The sequence below is a fragment of the Gekko japonicus genome, unplaced genomic scaffold (genome assembly GCF_001447785.1).
Source record: "Gekko japonicus isolate JY-2015 unplaced genomic scaffold, Gekko_japonicus_V1.1 scaffold123, whole genome shotgun sequence".
Lineage (NCBI taxonomy): Eukaryota > Metazoa > Chordata > Lepidosauria > Squamata > Gekkonidae > Gekko > Gekko japonicus.
Window position 1 is genome coordinate 1,299,710 of NW_015169176.1, and position 12,614 is coordinate 1,312,323.

The 12,614-nt window shown below is 45.7% G+C and overlaps 2 protein-coding genes across 2 annotated transcripts in view; one reads left to right on the forward strand and one right to left on the reverse strand.

The window, feature by feature from the left end:
• The window catches only part of NDUFS1 (NADH:ubiquinone oxidoreductase core subunit S1), a 28,276-nt gene extending 27,675 nt beyond the window's left edge, over positions 1 to 601 (reverse strand). Inside the window, exon 1 of the mRNA XM_015416009.1 lies at positions 486 to 601. The gene's annotated coding sequence lies outside the window, so the exon portion shown is untranslated. The remainder of the gene's footprint in view (positions 1 to 485) is intronic.
• Positions 602 to 1,012: 411 nt separating this feature from the next.
• EEF1B2 (eukaryotic translation elongation factor 1 beta 2) lies at positions 1,013 to 8,628 on the forward strand. Its single transcript, XM_015416002.1, has 6 exons — positions 1,013 to 1,178; positions 4,272 to 4,394; positions 6,726 to 6,843; positions 7,213 to 7,279; positions 7,821 to 7,946; positions 8,432 to 8,628. The coding sequence occupies exons 1-6, from the start codon at positions 1,099 to 1,101 to the stop codon at positions 8,584 to 8,586; spliced, it is 669 nt and encodes a 222-aa protein (XP_015271488.1). The 5' UTR covers positions 1,013 to 1,098; the 3' UTR covers positions 8,587 to 8,628.
• Positions 8,629 to 12,614: the final 3,986 nt, after the last annotated feature.

The window sequence follows — 12,614 nt, forward strand, 5'->3', positions numbered from 1 at the left end:
ATTCACCGACGGGAATCGCTCCCTTGCATGTCCACTGTGACTTTGCATAGGAAGGTCTCCATCGCCTACTAGCCGACGCTGCCACACTTCAGGGTTGCAGAGAGAGAGGAGGAAACAAGGCTGCTTTGGAGGACTCCCTGACTCTGATGCGGGGGGTTTCAGCCCCCTACGGCTAACAGGGCAGCCCTATGCACAGAGCCTAAAGCATGCTGCAATCCACGGATTTACACTGGAGTAGGTCTGCATTAGCAAGCTTGGCAGCCTTTCAGGGGGGCCACAAAGATTCTTTGGTGTCTCTATGCAAAAGCATAAGGGAGGGGGGCTTCTCTGTCCTCCCCAACTGCAGACACTGGAGGGGAGCGACGCAACCCCCCGACCCCTGTCAAGGACGTCGCCTCCTGGGCCCCCCACCCGGCCACTCTAGACGTCCCTCGCCCACCCCCTCTGTGGCGAGGAGCGGGGTGCCCCTCTCCCCTTCGCATTACCTCCTCAGCCCCGGTTTGGGGGGGGCCCTCCGGCCCTAGCGACCAAGCCGCCTTCGCCCACGAACGCACTCCCTCGCCGAGAATATGGCGACAGCTTCGGCAATTTCCGTGCCGCGCTCGGCTCCCTTCGTCTCCGAAAGCGACGGTCGGGGCACCAGCCTCGGTAATTTCCGTGAAGCGCTCGACGACCTTTGGGTGGGGGGAAAAACAACGCGGCGGTAGCCTCGGTAATTTCCGTGTCCAGCGTATCCGTTTTCGGCTGTTCTGCGCGAGGCCGCGAGACACGCGCAGTAGACCGCTAATTTCCTACCTTTTAAAATGTAGGCTCTTAGAGACAGCCGCCTATTTCCCCACACCCACTTTTTTTTTTTTTGGAACATACTTGTATCCTCCGACTTTTAAACCGTTTAGTCAGGTTCGGAAGGGAGGGGGGGATTTCGCACTATCCGGCGGAAGGATACCGTTTCGCAACTTGAAGCGGAGGGATCCCAGACCCCTTTGCCTATATATAAGGCATGCCGGCAAAGCGCGCGTTCTTTTTCGTGCGGCCTCTCGGCGGTGTTCCTTTTGTCTCTCTCGCCGCGGCCCTTTTCCCGACTACACCGGCACCGCCATGGGCTTCGGGGACCTGAAATCCTCCGCAGGGCTGAAGATCTTGAACGACTTCTTAGCGGACAAGAGCTACATCGAGGGGTGGGTGAGCTGGTAGGAGGAGTGGCGGGGAAGGCTCTTGTGGGAATAGCAGGCCCGGCTTGGCCTGACTTCCGAGTCCGCCTGCGTAAAGTTCGCGCTCCGAGGCGCGGGGAAGGGCGAGGGGGGGAGGGTCGCTGCCTAGGCCTCATTCAATCCCCATCCATCCAGCGCCGTGCGGGGTAGGGAGCGCTGGGGAACGTGGCAGGCATGACTGGGGAACCTGTTCGGTTCTGCCAGGCTGCAAAAGCGTCTAATCAAACAACTCAGGGAGCTACCTAGGACAGCGTTCGAGTCCAGGGGCAGCTTGAAGAGCAACACAGTTTAATTCTGGGGGTAAGTTTCCGTGTGCATGCACAAGAAGTGTGTGTGCATACAAAAGTTTATACCCAGAATAAAACCTTAGAGTTGGAAGGGATCTCCAGGGCAGGCCTGTAGCCAGGGTTTTGTGGCTTGTGGGGCAGATTTTTTTCTGGTGGGGCTGAAGTTCTCAGTGAAGAAAGAAAAGCTATTGCTGTTGTGTTTTTGAAAAAGTTGAAAATTAAACGTTGAATTAAAAAACAGAAAGAAGAGCCATTTAGTCAATAGAAAGCTGATACCAGGTTAGATCTCTGAACTGAAAGCTGTTGACCACTGTAGAGGACAGTTTTCAGCTGCTGCAAGTAAATCACTTCTGCTAGCCTAAGCAACAGTTCTTATAACAGGCTGACGTGTGGGGGTGATGACTTCTATAGTCAAGAAAGCTAACACTTAGGCAGAAAAGCTCTTAAAGGAGACCAGTTTCTTGGCACAGAATTAGAAGGGCTTCTAGAGGTCACCTTCTCCAACCTCCTTGCTCAGTGCAGGAATTAGTCAATTACAGCACCCCCCTCTGCTTTAAAAATGTTTTTTAAAAGCATTTACAGGAGAAATTGTTGTGGGGCTGTGTCTTTAAGAAAGGAGGCGGAGCCCCCAATAACCCCACCATAGTTATGGGTCTGCTCCAAGGTCAGTTAGTCCAACCCCTTGCACAATGCAGGAAATTCACAAATACCTTCTCCACACACACACGCCCAGTGACCAGTGTTCCCTCTAGCTCACAGTTTTCTAGCCTCAGGCTCACGCATTTCTGTCTCAGGAAGGATGGCCCCAGAGCACACTAATTTCTGCAGTGGCCAAATCACTCACAACTTTCACTCACAAGACTCCGCAGCTTAGAGGGAGCATTGCCAGTGACCCCTGTTTTATGCCCAGGAGATAGCAAAAAAAAAATTCCTCCAGGATCCCCAGCCAAACTGGCCTGGAGAAAAATTGTTTCCTGACCCCTTGTTGGTCTTCAAGGCGCCACTAGACTCAAACTTCCTTCTGTTGCTTTATTGTAGACCAACGTGGCTACCGACAGGGAGATATATAGACAGCCAATGTGGTTAAGAGTGTCAGACTGGGATGTGGCAAACACAGGCTCAAATCCTTGCTTGTGTCATTGAATCTCCATAGGTAATCTTGGGCCAGTCCCTGTCTGCTAAAATAAAGAAGCTGCTCATACTGCTGGATTGAGTTTACAACATGGGAACCCACAGCTCAGGCCTTATATTCATTACATTGCACAGAACCAGGATATTAGCATATTCTTAAAAAGCCATCTTGTACTGTGTCTTTATGGTTTTAGTATGATGTTTTAATATTTCAAAGCCTAGCAGAATTTGTGGCAGGGTAGGAGCTTTCGTGATGAGTCACTGCTCACTTCTTTAGATACCTTTCAGCGGTGACTTAAGAAAGCTGCTACCCTGCCACAAATTATTAGTCTTTAAGGGGCTACTGGTCTTTTGCTCTTTTCTACTGCGACAGACAAACACGGCTACCCATCTTGATCTACCTTGCAGGGTTGTTGTGAGGATAAAATAAAGCAGAGAAGAATGGTGTAAACCGTGTCCACAAAGGGGAGAAAGGCCGGGTACAAGTGAAGTAAATAAATTAAAATACTATAGGCTGATAGCAGTATGGAGCCAATTTAGAGAGAGGTGGTTGTTCAAAGTGCTACACAAATTCTTGTAATCTGTGTTACAGCCTGGTAAAGTAGATTAGTTGCGTTATCTGAATGATATGAAGATTGACTCGAAAGAGTTACTTAAAATTTATTTATTAAAACATTTATATCTGGCCTTTCCTCGTGGTTCAAGGCCACTTATAGTAATAGTGAAGGTTGCCTAATAAATTCATGTCCAAGGTGAGATTTGAACTATAGCCTTTCTGATTAATATCCCAGGTCACAGTACCAGAGGAATACCCGTGGAACTCTGTTGCATCAAAAGTGAAAGAGGTAACACATCTTTAGCATGGTCTGAAGCAGCTGAACAAAATTCGAGTCCAGTGGCACCTTTAAGACCAACAGAGTTTTGTTCAAAGTATAAACTTTAATGTGCATGAGCACTTGTTCAGATACGAAGTGTGCGTGCACACAAAGGGTTATATCTTGAATAAAACTTCGTTGGCCTTAAAGGGTGCCACTGGACCCGAATTTTCTTTTGTGGTGGGACGTAGCTGATAACCAGTTACTTTTGTGGCCTGCTTCTGTTTGCTGACTCCTCCTTCAACCACACCCCTTTGGTGCACATCCTTCACAGTGGACAGGAATCTGTGCTTCCCTGTTTTCTTCTAAAGCTGTTGGATCTGGGTGATGGAGTCATGGCTGTAGAGCTCAGAGATGCTAGATTTGAAGTTATGAGCCTAACTGGAGCCGCTCAGTGAATAAGCAGTTTCTGTTCAAGCCTATCGTAAGGCTGGCTTCAGAGAAGCGTGTTCTGGTGAAAGGGTTTTTACAGTGTTTACGCTGGAGGAGATGGTTGAACGGCTGTGTTCAAACCTCTCCAACAGTACAAGTGATTATCTTAAAGATGTGTCAGTGGGCAGCATTATTAAAAGCTTTATACCCTGCCCTTTCCTTGTGGGTCAAGGCAGCTTACAATTCAAGTTCAAAAGCAGACAAAATACAGGAAATCTCTGGTTTATGTGGAACTTTCTAGCTTCTTTGTTAAATGATGTGCTGAAAGCAAAGTACAATGCATGTCACAATATCTGTGCCTTTTTATCGTGCTGAATATCTACCCTGTTTGACAGGTATGTCCCGTCCCAGGCTGACGTCGCAGTGTTTGAAGCCGTTGGAAGTCCTCCTCCTCCTCCGGAGCTGTTCCACGCCCTCAGGTGGTACAACCACATTAAATCTTACAAGCAAAAGTCAAGGTAGGCCTTGCTTGGTGTCCTAAAATGAGGTGGCATTTGTGTTTCTTTTTTTTTTTAGTGGGGTTTGCCATCGTGGCCTGGACAAAAGACCGTTTGAGATGTAAAAATATTTCTACTTCTAAAGTCCATTTACCTGCACCGCATTGACATGCACTGTACGTTGTGTTGGGTTGGTGGGTTGGTTGGTAGATAGATTAGAAAGAGCGAGCTCTCTTCTTTGGTGATCATTGGATCAGTATGATGGTAGAACAGTCCAATACCATATTTTTTCTCCTCTGGGGAAAACAAAACTCTCATTTATTTGGATAATTTTAACCCCACCTTTGTCTCCAGTGGGAGTGGCTGGGGGCATCTTTCTCCCCTCCTGTGCTTCATCCTCACAAGAATCCTGCGAGGTAGATTAAGCAAAGAGTGAATGACTGGCCCAAGGTCACCTAGCAAGCTAGCCATGGTGAACCTAGGTCTCCCAGGTCCTAGCCCAGTTGTCCACCCACTGTATCACATCTGAAAGATTCAGGAAAATCTTCATTGATTCTCAGAATGTGTCCCAAATTGCTGCCTCTTTCAAAAACTTGACAGTGACATCACAATATCCTGATTCATTTCTATTGGTTTTGCCTGAAGAGAGAAGCTTTGAAGAGAAAAACATTACTAGGTTTTACTGCTTAGTGGGAGACCTTTGTTTTTCTGTTCCTGGAAACCGAGATTTCCCTCAGAAAAGCTACTTCACATACTCAAAGTCAAAAGGGAAGAGGATCTCTGCCTTGATTGAACCCCACTTCCTCCCATCTTGCCTGCCCCACCATGCTGCTGGCATCTAAGGGGTTGCCAGGCAGCATTCAAAATGGCAGCTGAGATCTCATTCCTCTCCTTCCCCCCTCCCCTCCGGCTTAGTTGCAGTTTTGAAGTTTCCTTGCCTTTTCTATCGTTTTCTTGCAACGCTGGAGGGTTCTCCCTGGTTTCTAGAAGGATCTCCTGTGTTTGTACGTGGCTCCGACGGTGCAGATTGTTTGCTCCACACTCCAGGCCTGGGCCCATTGTTCTGAATTAGATACATGGTAGGACTCTGCTTTCCCTTGCTATTTGTCCCCTAATGTTGTTCTTAGGAAACATCTTAGGCCCAAAATCAAATGGCCTCGCATTCTCTGTTAACTAAGTAAAATACTGACACCATCAGTGAGCCAGGTGTTCCGTTTGTGCTGTATATAAATTGTACAGCGTTTCTCCCAAGCATTATCAGATTCTGTAAAGGAGGGGCGAAATTGCTGAAGTCAGGGGCTTTGGACAAGTTGCAAGCCTAGCAACTCCTGTTCAAAAAGCAGTGCTGTTTCAAGTCCCATGAAAAACAGTGTTGCAGCTTCCAATCTATTTTCAAGCAGCAGGTGGAGCCCTCCCTATGCTTTTAAAAATAGTGTCTTGTGTCTCCTTTTAAAAATAAAAAAGCTTTTTGATAAACACTTTGCATTAGGGAATGTTTTCAGTTTCAAAGCAAATCTAGCATACTAAGCAAAATCCCAGGATAGTTGGCTTGTATGAACCATTAGTAGTATTCAGAAGCTGTTCTTACTGAGCTATTAGCTCTTTGTTGGAGACAGAGAACAGAGAGTTTTGTAACATCAATATGGAATTTAAAAAAAACTTTTGGCCCTTGTTTTCTAAACTTCCTTTGGAATTCACAATATTTCAGTATAGAAATGATAGCGTTAGATACATCTTCTGTCGTCTTGACCTGTACACCTAGCAGAGTGGGGGGGTAGAATGGACTACACCATTGCAGATTACAGGTGGGGAGCAGGGCTGAACAGCCAGCACAGCAGTCAAAAGACAAGGCTACCACCAGTCCCATTCTAAGACACATGGGTTTAGAAGTGTGTTAAGTCTGCTCAGAATTGCATTGTTAGTGTCTGTCGTACTGGAAGAAGAGGAGATTGGATTTATACCCCACTCTTCACTAACCAAAGGAGTCTCAGAGCGGCTTACAAACTCCTTTCCCTTCCCCTCCCCACAGCAGACACCCTGTGAGGCAGGCAGGGCTGAGAGAGCTCTGACAGAACTACGGCTTCCCCAAGGTCATCCAGCAGCTACAAGTGGAGGAGTGGGGAATCAAACCCGGTTCTCCCAGATTAGAGTCCGCGCACTTAACCACTACACCAAACTGGCTCTCCACCAGTGCCTTTGTTACCGGCATCTAGTGCTTGGCCTTTGTATTTAGGTTTCAAGTTAAGTAGCAGCACTTCTTCATTGATAGTACATTCCAGTTTTTGCTACACTTGATTCTGCGGTTGGTGACGTTAATAAGAAGTCGCTCTAAAGTGCCACGTGTTTTTCTAGTCTGCCAGGAATAAAGAAGGCTTTGGGGAAATACGGCCCAGCAGATGTTGAAGATGCCACTGGTGGAGATAGCAAAGATGACGACGACATTGATCTCTTCGGCTCTGATGAGGAGGAGGTAAGCCAGCATCCTGGTTAACTTTTGGTTTCAGAGACGATACATGTTGGAGCGCGAGTTTAATGGTGCAGTCTTAACAAAACCTGCAGAGCTCCAGACTGTGGGATGAAAGTGCCGTGGTCCAGAGCTGTCTTGGGACACATTTGCAATCTGCATTTTTTTTTTCAAAGTCTTTCAACTGGGCAACATGATGAACAAAACCAAATCACCATCTTTCGACTGAAATTGTGATGATTTGTTTTACCTGAACAGTCCAGTTGTACATTGTGCTTAAACCAAACAATTGTCTCCGCTATGTGATCCTAGTGGTATCATGCAACTTAATAATAAAATACAACTTCATTAATCCTTTTCTAAAATTTTGTACAGGAAAGTGAAGAAGCAAAAAGGCTAAGGGAGGAGCGACTTGCCCAGTACGAATCAAAGAAAGCTAAAAGTACGTTGTGGCCCTGTCTGTCTTTGAGATTAGTTGTTTAGATGGAATTCATAACTAGCTTAATCTGAAAAATAATGTAAAGTCCAGTTTAGACTTGACTTCTCTTTACATCTAAGTTCTTCAACTGGTTAAACTTCCAAGTTCTATAGCAGTGAATCTTTTTGTTTTTTCTTCTAATGATGGAAAACTGATTCCTACTTAATGCAGGATTCCACAGCTACTGGCCTGAAACTGCTTAGTACTGTAGCAGTTGCAGTATTCCAACTGTGGGAAATCAGCAGTTACACAATTTACAAATGCTCCTTTCTTTTGTCAACCAAGTGAAAGGGATTTCAGTGTAACAGACAAGACAATCTCATTCTTTTGAGCGCTTTAAATTGGGTAGTGGAGGTAAGATTAGTTGCAATTTAGAAAGATTATTTAGCATATTGTACTAGCTTTTTGGAGAACTGGCCAACTACAAGACCAAAACTCTTGTTTCAGAACGTGTAGGAAAACTTCTGCGCCAGGTTTTTTTTGAGCTGTTCTTTGATTTTTCTAGAACCGACACTTGTTGCCAAGTCATCTCTCTTGCTGGATGTGAAACCTTGGGACGACGAAACAGACATGGGCAAATTGGAGGAATGCGTGAGAAGCATTCAGGCTGATGGCCTGGTCTGGGGATCTTGTAAGTAATCGATAAAGGCTGCTGCTGAGAATCGGTGGTCAATTGTGCTTTCTGAGGGAGGGAATTGAGTAACTCTTAAGAAAATGTCTGTCACTTTGTGGTAGTGGAGATGCATCTCCCCCTCAGAAATACCAAAAGTTTACAGGTGGCACTTTCTGCATCTTTGAATGTGCTGAGAAGCCACCAAGAGCTACTGTGGGACAAGAATTCCAGGGCCCTCTTTGGCCTCCCCATAACCTGCCCATGAGGCGGAAGAACAGTCCAGAGCAGGTTTCAGATTTCGACGCCCCTGGAGATTGTATAATTAAGGTTGATTTGTTGATATTAAATTGTATTTTGTATGTTTTAATCTGTTGTAAATTGCCCGGAGCCCTGTGTACTCAGGGATGGGGCGATTCAGAAATTTAATTATTATTAATAATACTAATAACAGCAACTGTGGCCACTAGGATGTAGATTTTAACAGGCATTCTTTTCCTTTTTAGCCAAACTGGTTCCAGTTGGTTACGGAATCAAGAAGCTTCAAATTCAGTGTGTAGTTGAAGACGATAAAGTTGGGACTGATATGTTGGAAGAGAGGATCACTGCTTTCGAAGATTATGTACAATCAATGGACGTTGCTGCTTTCAACAAAATCTAGTCCCCGATAGCCTCCAGAATTAAAAACTATTGCAAAGCTTGAGCATGTTGTTTCAGTTGCTTACGGGCTGTTTTTGGTTACACTGGTATCCTTCCATATCTGAAGAAGGCAAGATTAAAAGGATAAGCATGAAAGCAATGAATCAGTTAAACAGGGGTCACTTTCTTTCTGCTCTGAAACAAATCCTTGAAGATTATTTGGGGGGCGCAGGTTAATGGGAAATCACTTTCTGTGGATAAAGAATTACAGATGCCTTGAGAAAGCTGTTCACTATATAGTCACTTGGTAACTTTCTGCAGCTCTTGTGTTGGAATCATACACTGTTTTGCGATACACTGCAATGCATCCTTGCCAAAACCATAATGAGAGAACAATTCAACAATGCTCTGGGGAGGAAAGATTCGGGGCATTACCATGTGTCTCTGTTGAAAGAACCCATATTCTGCAATAATCGCGCAATGCGATAAACGTAAAACGGTCAATTAAGACATTTAAATTGCTCTCCATGGAGCGTGGTGGTTGGGAAAGAGGGAGCATCTGGGCCAGGCACAACGATCAACTGGTCAGTCATTTGGACACATCAGGTCAGACGTTCCTGCCCTGGTGATGCTCCGTGTGAAGGGTTATAATAATGGAGGGTGGGGAGGCCTTTTAAAGGGGAGATTGAGTAGAAACTTGAGGCCGGGAGTCAGAAGAAATGGAGATGAGACTTCCAGTGATACGAGACGTGCTCCCAGATTCTAGGGAAGGATACCTACCTGCAACATTCAGAGTGCCGTTGCAGAGTTAACACTTTTTGAGGGAAATAAATTCCCTTTGTTGAGGTGCATTTGTTAACAGGATCATCCCCAAGGTGGGCATAGGCGTAGAGGAGAGAATTCAAGAATTCTGTAGCAGAATCTTTGTGCCTGTAGATAATTAGGAGCTGTCAACATCTGGAAGGGGGACCTAAGATGTGTTGTGAAACTTCGAACCAACAATGTTTGGATTCAGAACAGCCTCAGCAGCACAGCTTTTTAAATGGTTGTATTTGAGCTGTGTTTAAACTTCCCTGTGCAAACACACCCGTGGTGCTTCTTAACTCATTTGGCTTTCAAGACGGCTGTTAGCAAGAACAGCATAAATCTGCATATGGTCAGAATTGGGGCTGGATGGTGTTGGCTTTGTGGCTAGCCTTTCTGTTCTGTGAAGATAACTGGAACCCCTATTGTCCTACAAAGATGGGAAGAATGGGGCTACATTAATGCCAGTCACTGGAAACTGTGCCAGATGTTGGAAACCTGATATATGCCCTATTCACATCCTTCACCTCAGCTAGTAAATATTATCACAGATCTTTACGTCTGCTTATCCAAGACAGCCCTTGAAAGGGGGCGCAGTCTGCAGACTGAAACATTGGTGGATTGCTTCACGATCCTGTCTGCTTGGTGCTGGTACAAATGAATAAACCCCATGTGCTTCTGGCCTTTGGCTGTTTAAAAATTGTAGGTTAGGGCTTATAAGTTTGGCAGGTGTGCTGTCGTGGTTAGGAGTGGAAGGCCCAGGTTCAAATCCCCACATGCCAGTCACAAACAGCCTAACCTACCTCGCAGGGTGGTTATGAGAGTCAAATGGAGAAGGTCTCCACTGGGGAGAAAGGTGGGGTACAAATGAATTAATACGTCTTGCCTCAGCCACACTGCAAATTGGTTCAGCTTGAGACTCTACTTGGATTTTGGCCAAGAAAACTTGGGTTGGAAGGGCCCCCCCTTGCAGCCACTAAGCTCTCTGCGTAGTCGTAGATGAATACAATTTACTGGGGTTTTAAACAGGTACCAAAATGTGGAAATGACATGTGCCACTGCTAGATGTTCACCCCTTTGAATATTGACCTGTAACAAAAAGGCGTTTCTACAAATGGAAAACCAGCAATGAAGTTTCTTGTTTCTCCTAAGCCTTGTAGCCTGCCCGGATCTAGGGGCAAATGAGATGCCAGAGAGTCCTATTTTAGTGTAAAAGGCAAGCACACAGCGCTCTAATCTGAATTGGGACAATGGAAGGAGGTGTTCACAAGTTACAATGAACACACATACAATCCCTATCCTTGGATTTGTAAAAAAAAACTTCAGTAAATTTTTCTTACCTTCAACACACGTACATCTGAATGTGTAATGTAAACCCAGCTTTTAAGCCAGGTAGTGGTCCCCGGTTTCAATTGCAAAATCAATAAATGTTGGCTCTTTCTCATAAAGAGATGTAGATACGTGATGTGTGTACATGTGTGAACAGGACTACGTTTGGCATCGATATATGTTGGCTCTTTCTCATAAAGAGATGTACACATGTAGATACGTGATGCATGTACATGTGTGAACAGGACTACGTTTGGCATCTTGACAAAATGGCCCTGCATATCTGTTGGAGCTCAATGGGCAGGTCTCCACCAAGATGAGAGGAAGCACTAACACAAGTTTGCTCCCCTGTGTAAAGAAGCTTTTGAACTGCTTGCTTTCACGGTTTTGTTCTAGTTATCTGCATACGCACGCAACAAAACTTCGGAAACCAGTTTAGGAAAAAATACTGACAAAGTCCTTGTGGTGCATGAAAGAGCAGGTGCAGGCTGCAGACCTCAGCAAATTTTCCCCCCAGGAACTAAATGCTTTTCTTAGGCAGCGGGGAGGGGGGGGAAATGAAATATTCCAGAAACCTGCACAATAAGCGCCCTGTTGCGTTAGCTTCCTGCTTCAGATGAGCAGAGAGAGAAGTGAGAACACCACATGGCCTCGTGGCATCAGAACAGATTTATTGTGGCATGAATATACCATAATTCAAGCTCTTTGGCATGCTGCTAGACTGCTGTTTTTAGTTTGGTTTTTTTGCTTCTGTGGGTGCAGAGGCTGATTTGCTACAGCTAAAGAAGGCAGCTTCTAAGAAAGATGGACTGGAGAAAGAGTCGGCATGGCTGCACCCTATAAGAAGGGTCCCAAACATGGTGCCTATGGGCACCAGGGCCCACCAAGTGTTTTTAAAAAGTGGGTGGGCCTTTTGCCCAGTAGGACATTTGATTGGCCACTGGAGATCTAACTGGGTGTGTGCAGCTTTTATTAAAAAAACTCTTCAGTGGCACCACCACCATAATCTTGGTTTTATTCTCTCTCACTCTCCTTTCTAAGATCATGTGTAGTATCTGTTCTTATCAGTTTAATATCTGATATGTCTTCTATTTGAGGACTATATATTAAATGGATTTTTGGAACTCGGAATGAGAGCCAGTTTGGTGTAGTGGTTAAGTGCGCGGACTCTAATCTGGGAGAACCGGGTTTGATTCTCCACTTGCACCTGGCTGGATGACCTTGGGCAAGCCGTAGTTCTGATAAGAACTGTTCTTGAAAAAAAGCAGTTTCTGTCAAGAGTTCTCTCAGCCCCACCCTACCTCACAGGGTGTCTGTTGTGGGGAGGGGAAGGGAAAGGAGTTTGTAAGCCACTCTGAGAAGTACGGGGCCGGGGCGGGGTATAAATCCAATCTCTTCTTCAAATTATCCCTCTTTCCCCCTGTACTTGGACTTCCTGTGTGGCTTTACCTATCATAGCAGCCATTTTGTGGTTGTGCCCACCACCCTGTGTCACCTTTCCAAAGCTGCCCACGGGCTGAAATGGTTGAGGGCCCTTTCCCTCTGCAAAGGAAATGGTGGGTTTTTGTTATTGGCAACCAGTTAATGGGCGGCTCAGACAACTGAAAGAACTTGGGGGGGGGGGCCTTATTTGGTTTCATAATTTTTTGTGTGAGAGAGACTGGATAACCAGGGCTTGCTTGCTTTCTGGTGTATTACTTGGCTAAAGGAGTGAGTCTAAACAGGTTTACTCAGAAGTAGTTGCGATGCACCTTTTTCACTCAGAGTGCCTATCGCTCCCCCACAGATTCAGGGTTACAGATAGGTCAGTCCAGCGCATGTCTTCCCAGCCCCTTTAATAATTGCCCCTCCCTCAGACACTGCACAGAGTTATTAGGGTTGGGGACTCAAACACTGTTCTATTCACACACTCCCACC

Bases quoted from the DNA above. Each gene is read 5' to 3' on its own strand.
- EEF1B2 (XM_015416002.1), top strand. From the start codon at position 1,099: ATGGGCTTCGGGGACCTGAAATCCTCCGCAGGGCTGAAGATCTTGAAC. The intron at 1,179-4,271 runs GTGGGTGAGCTG...CCTGTTTGACAG, and splicing joins GACAAGAGCTACATCGAGGG to GTATGTCCCGTCCCAGGCTG. The intron at 7,280-7,820 runs GTACGTTGTGGC...TGATTTTTCTAG, and splicing joins CGAATCAAAGAAAGCTAAAA to AACCGACACTTGTTGCCAAG.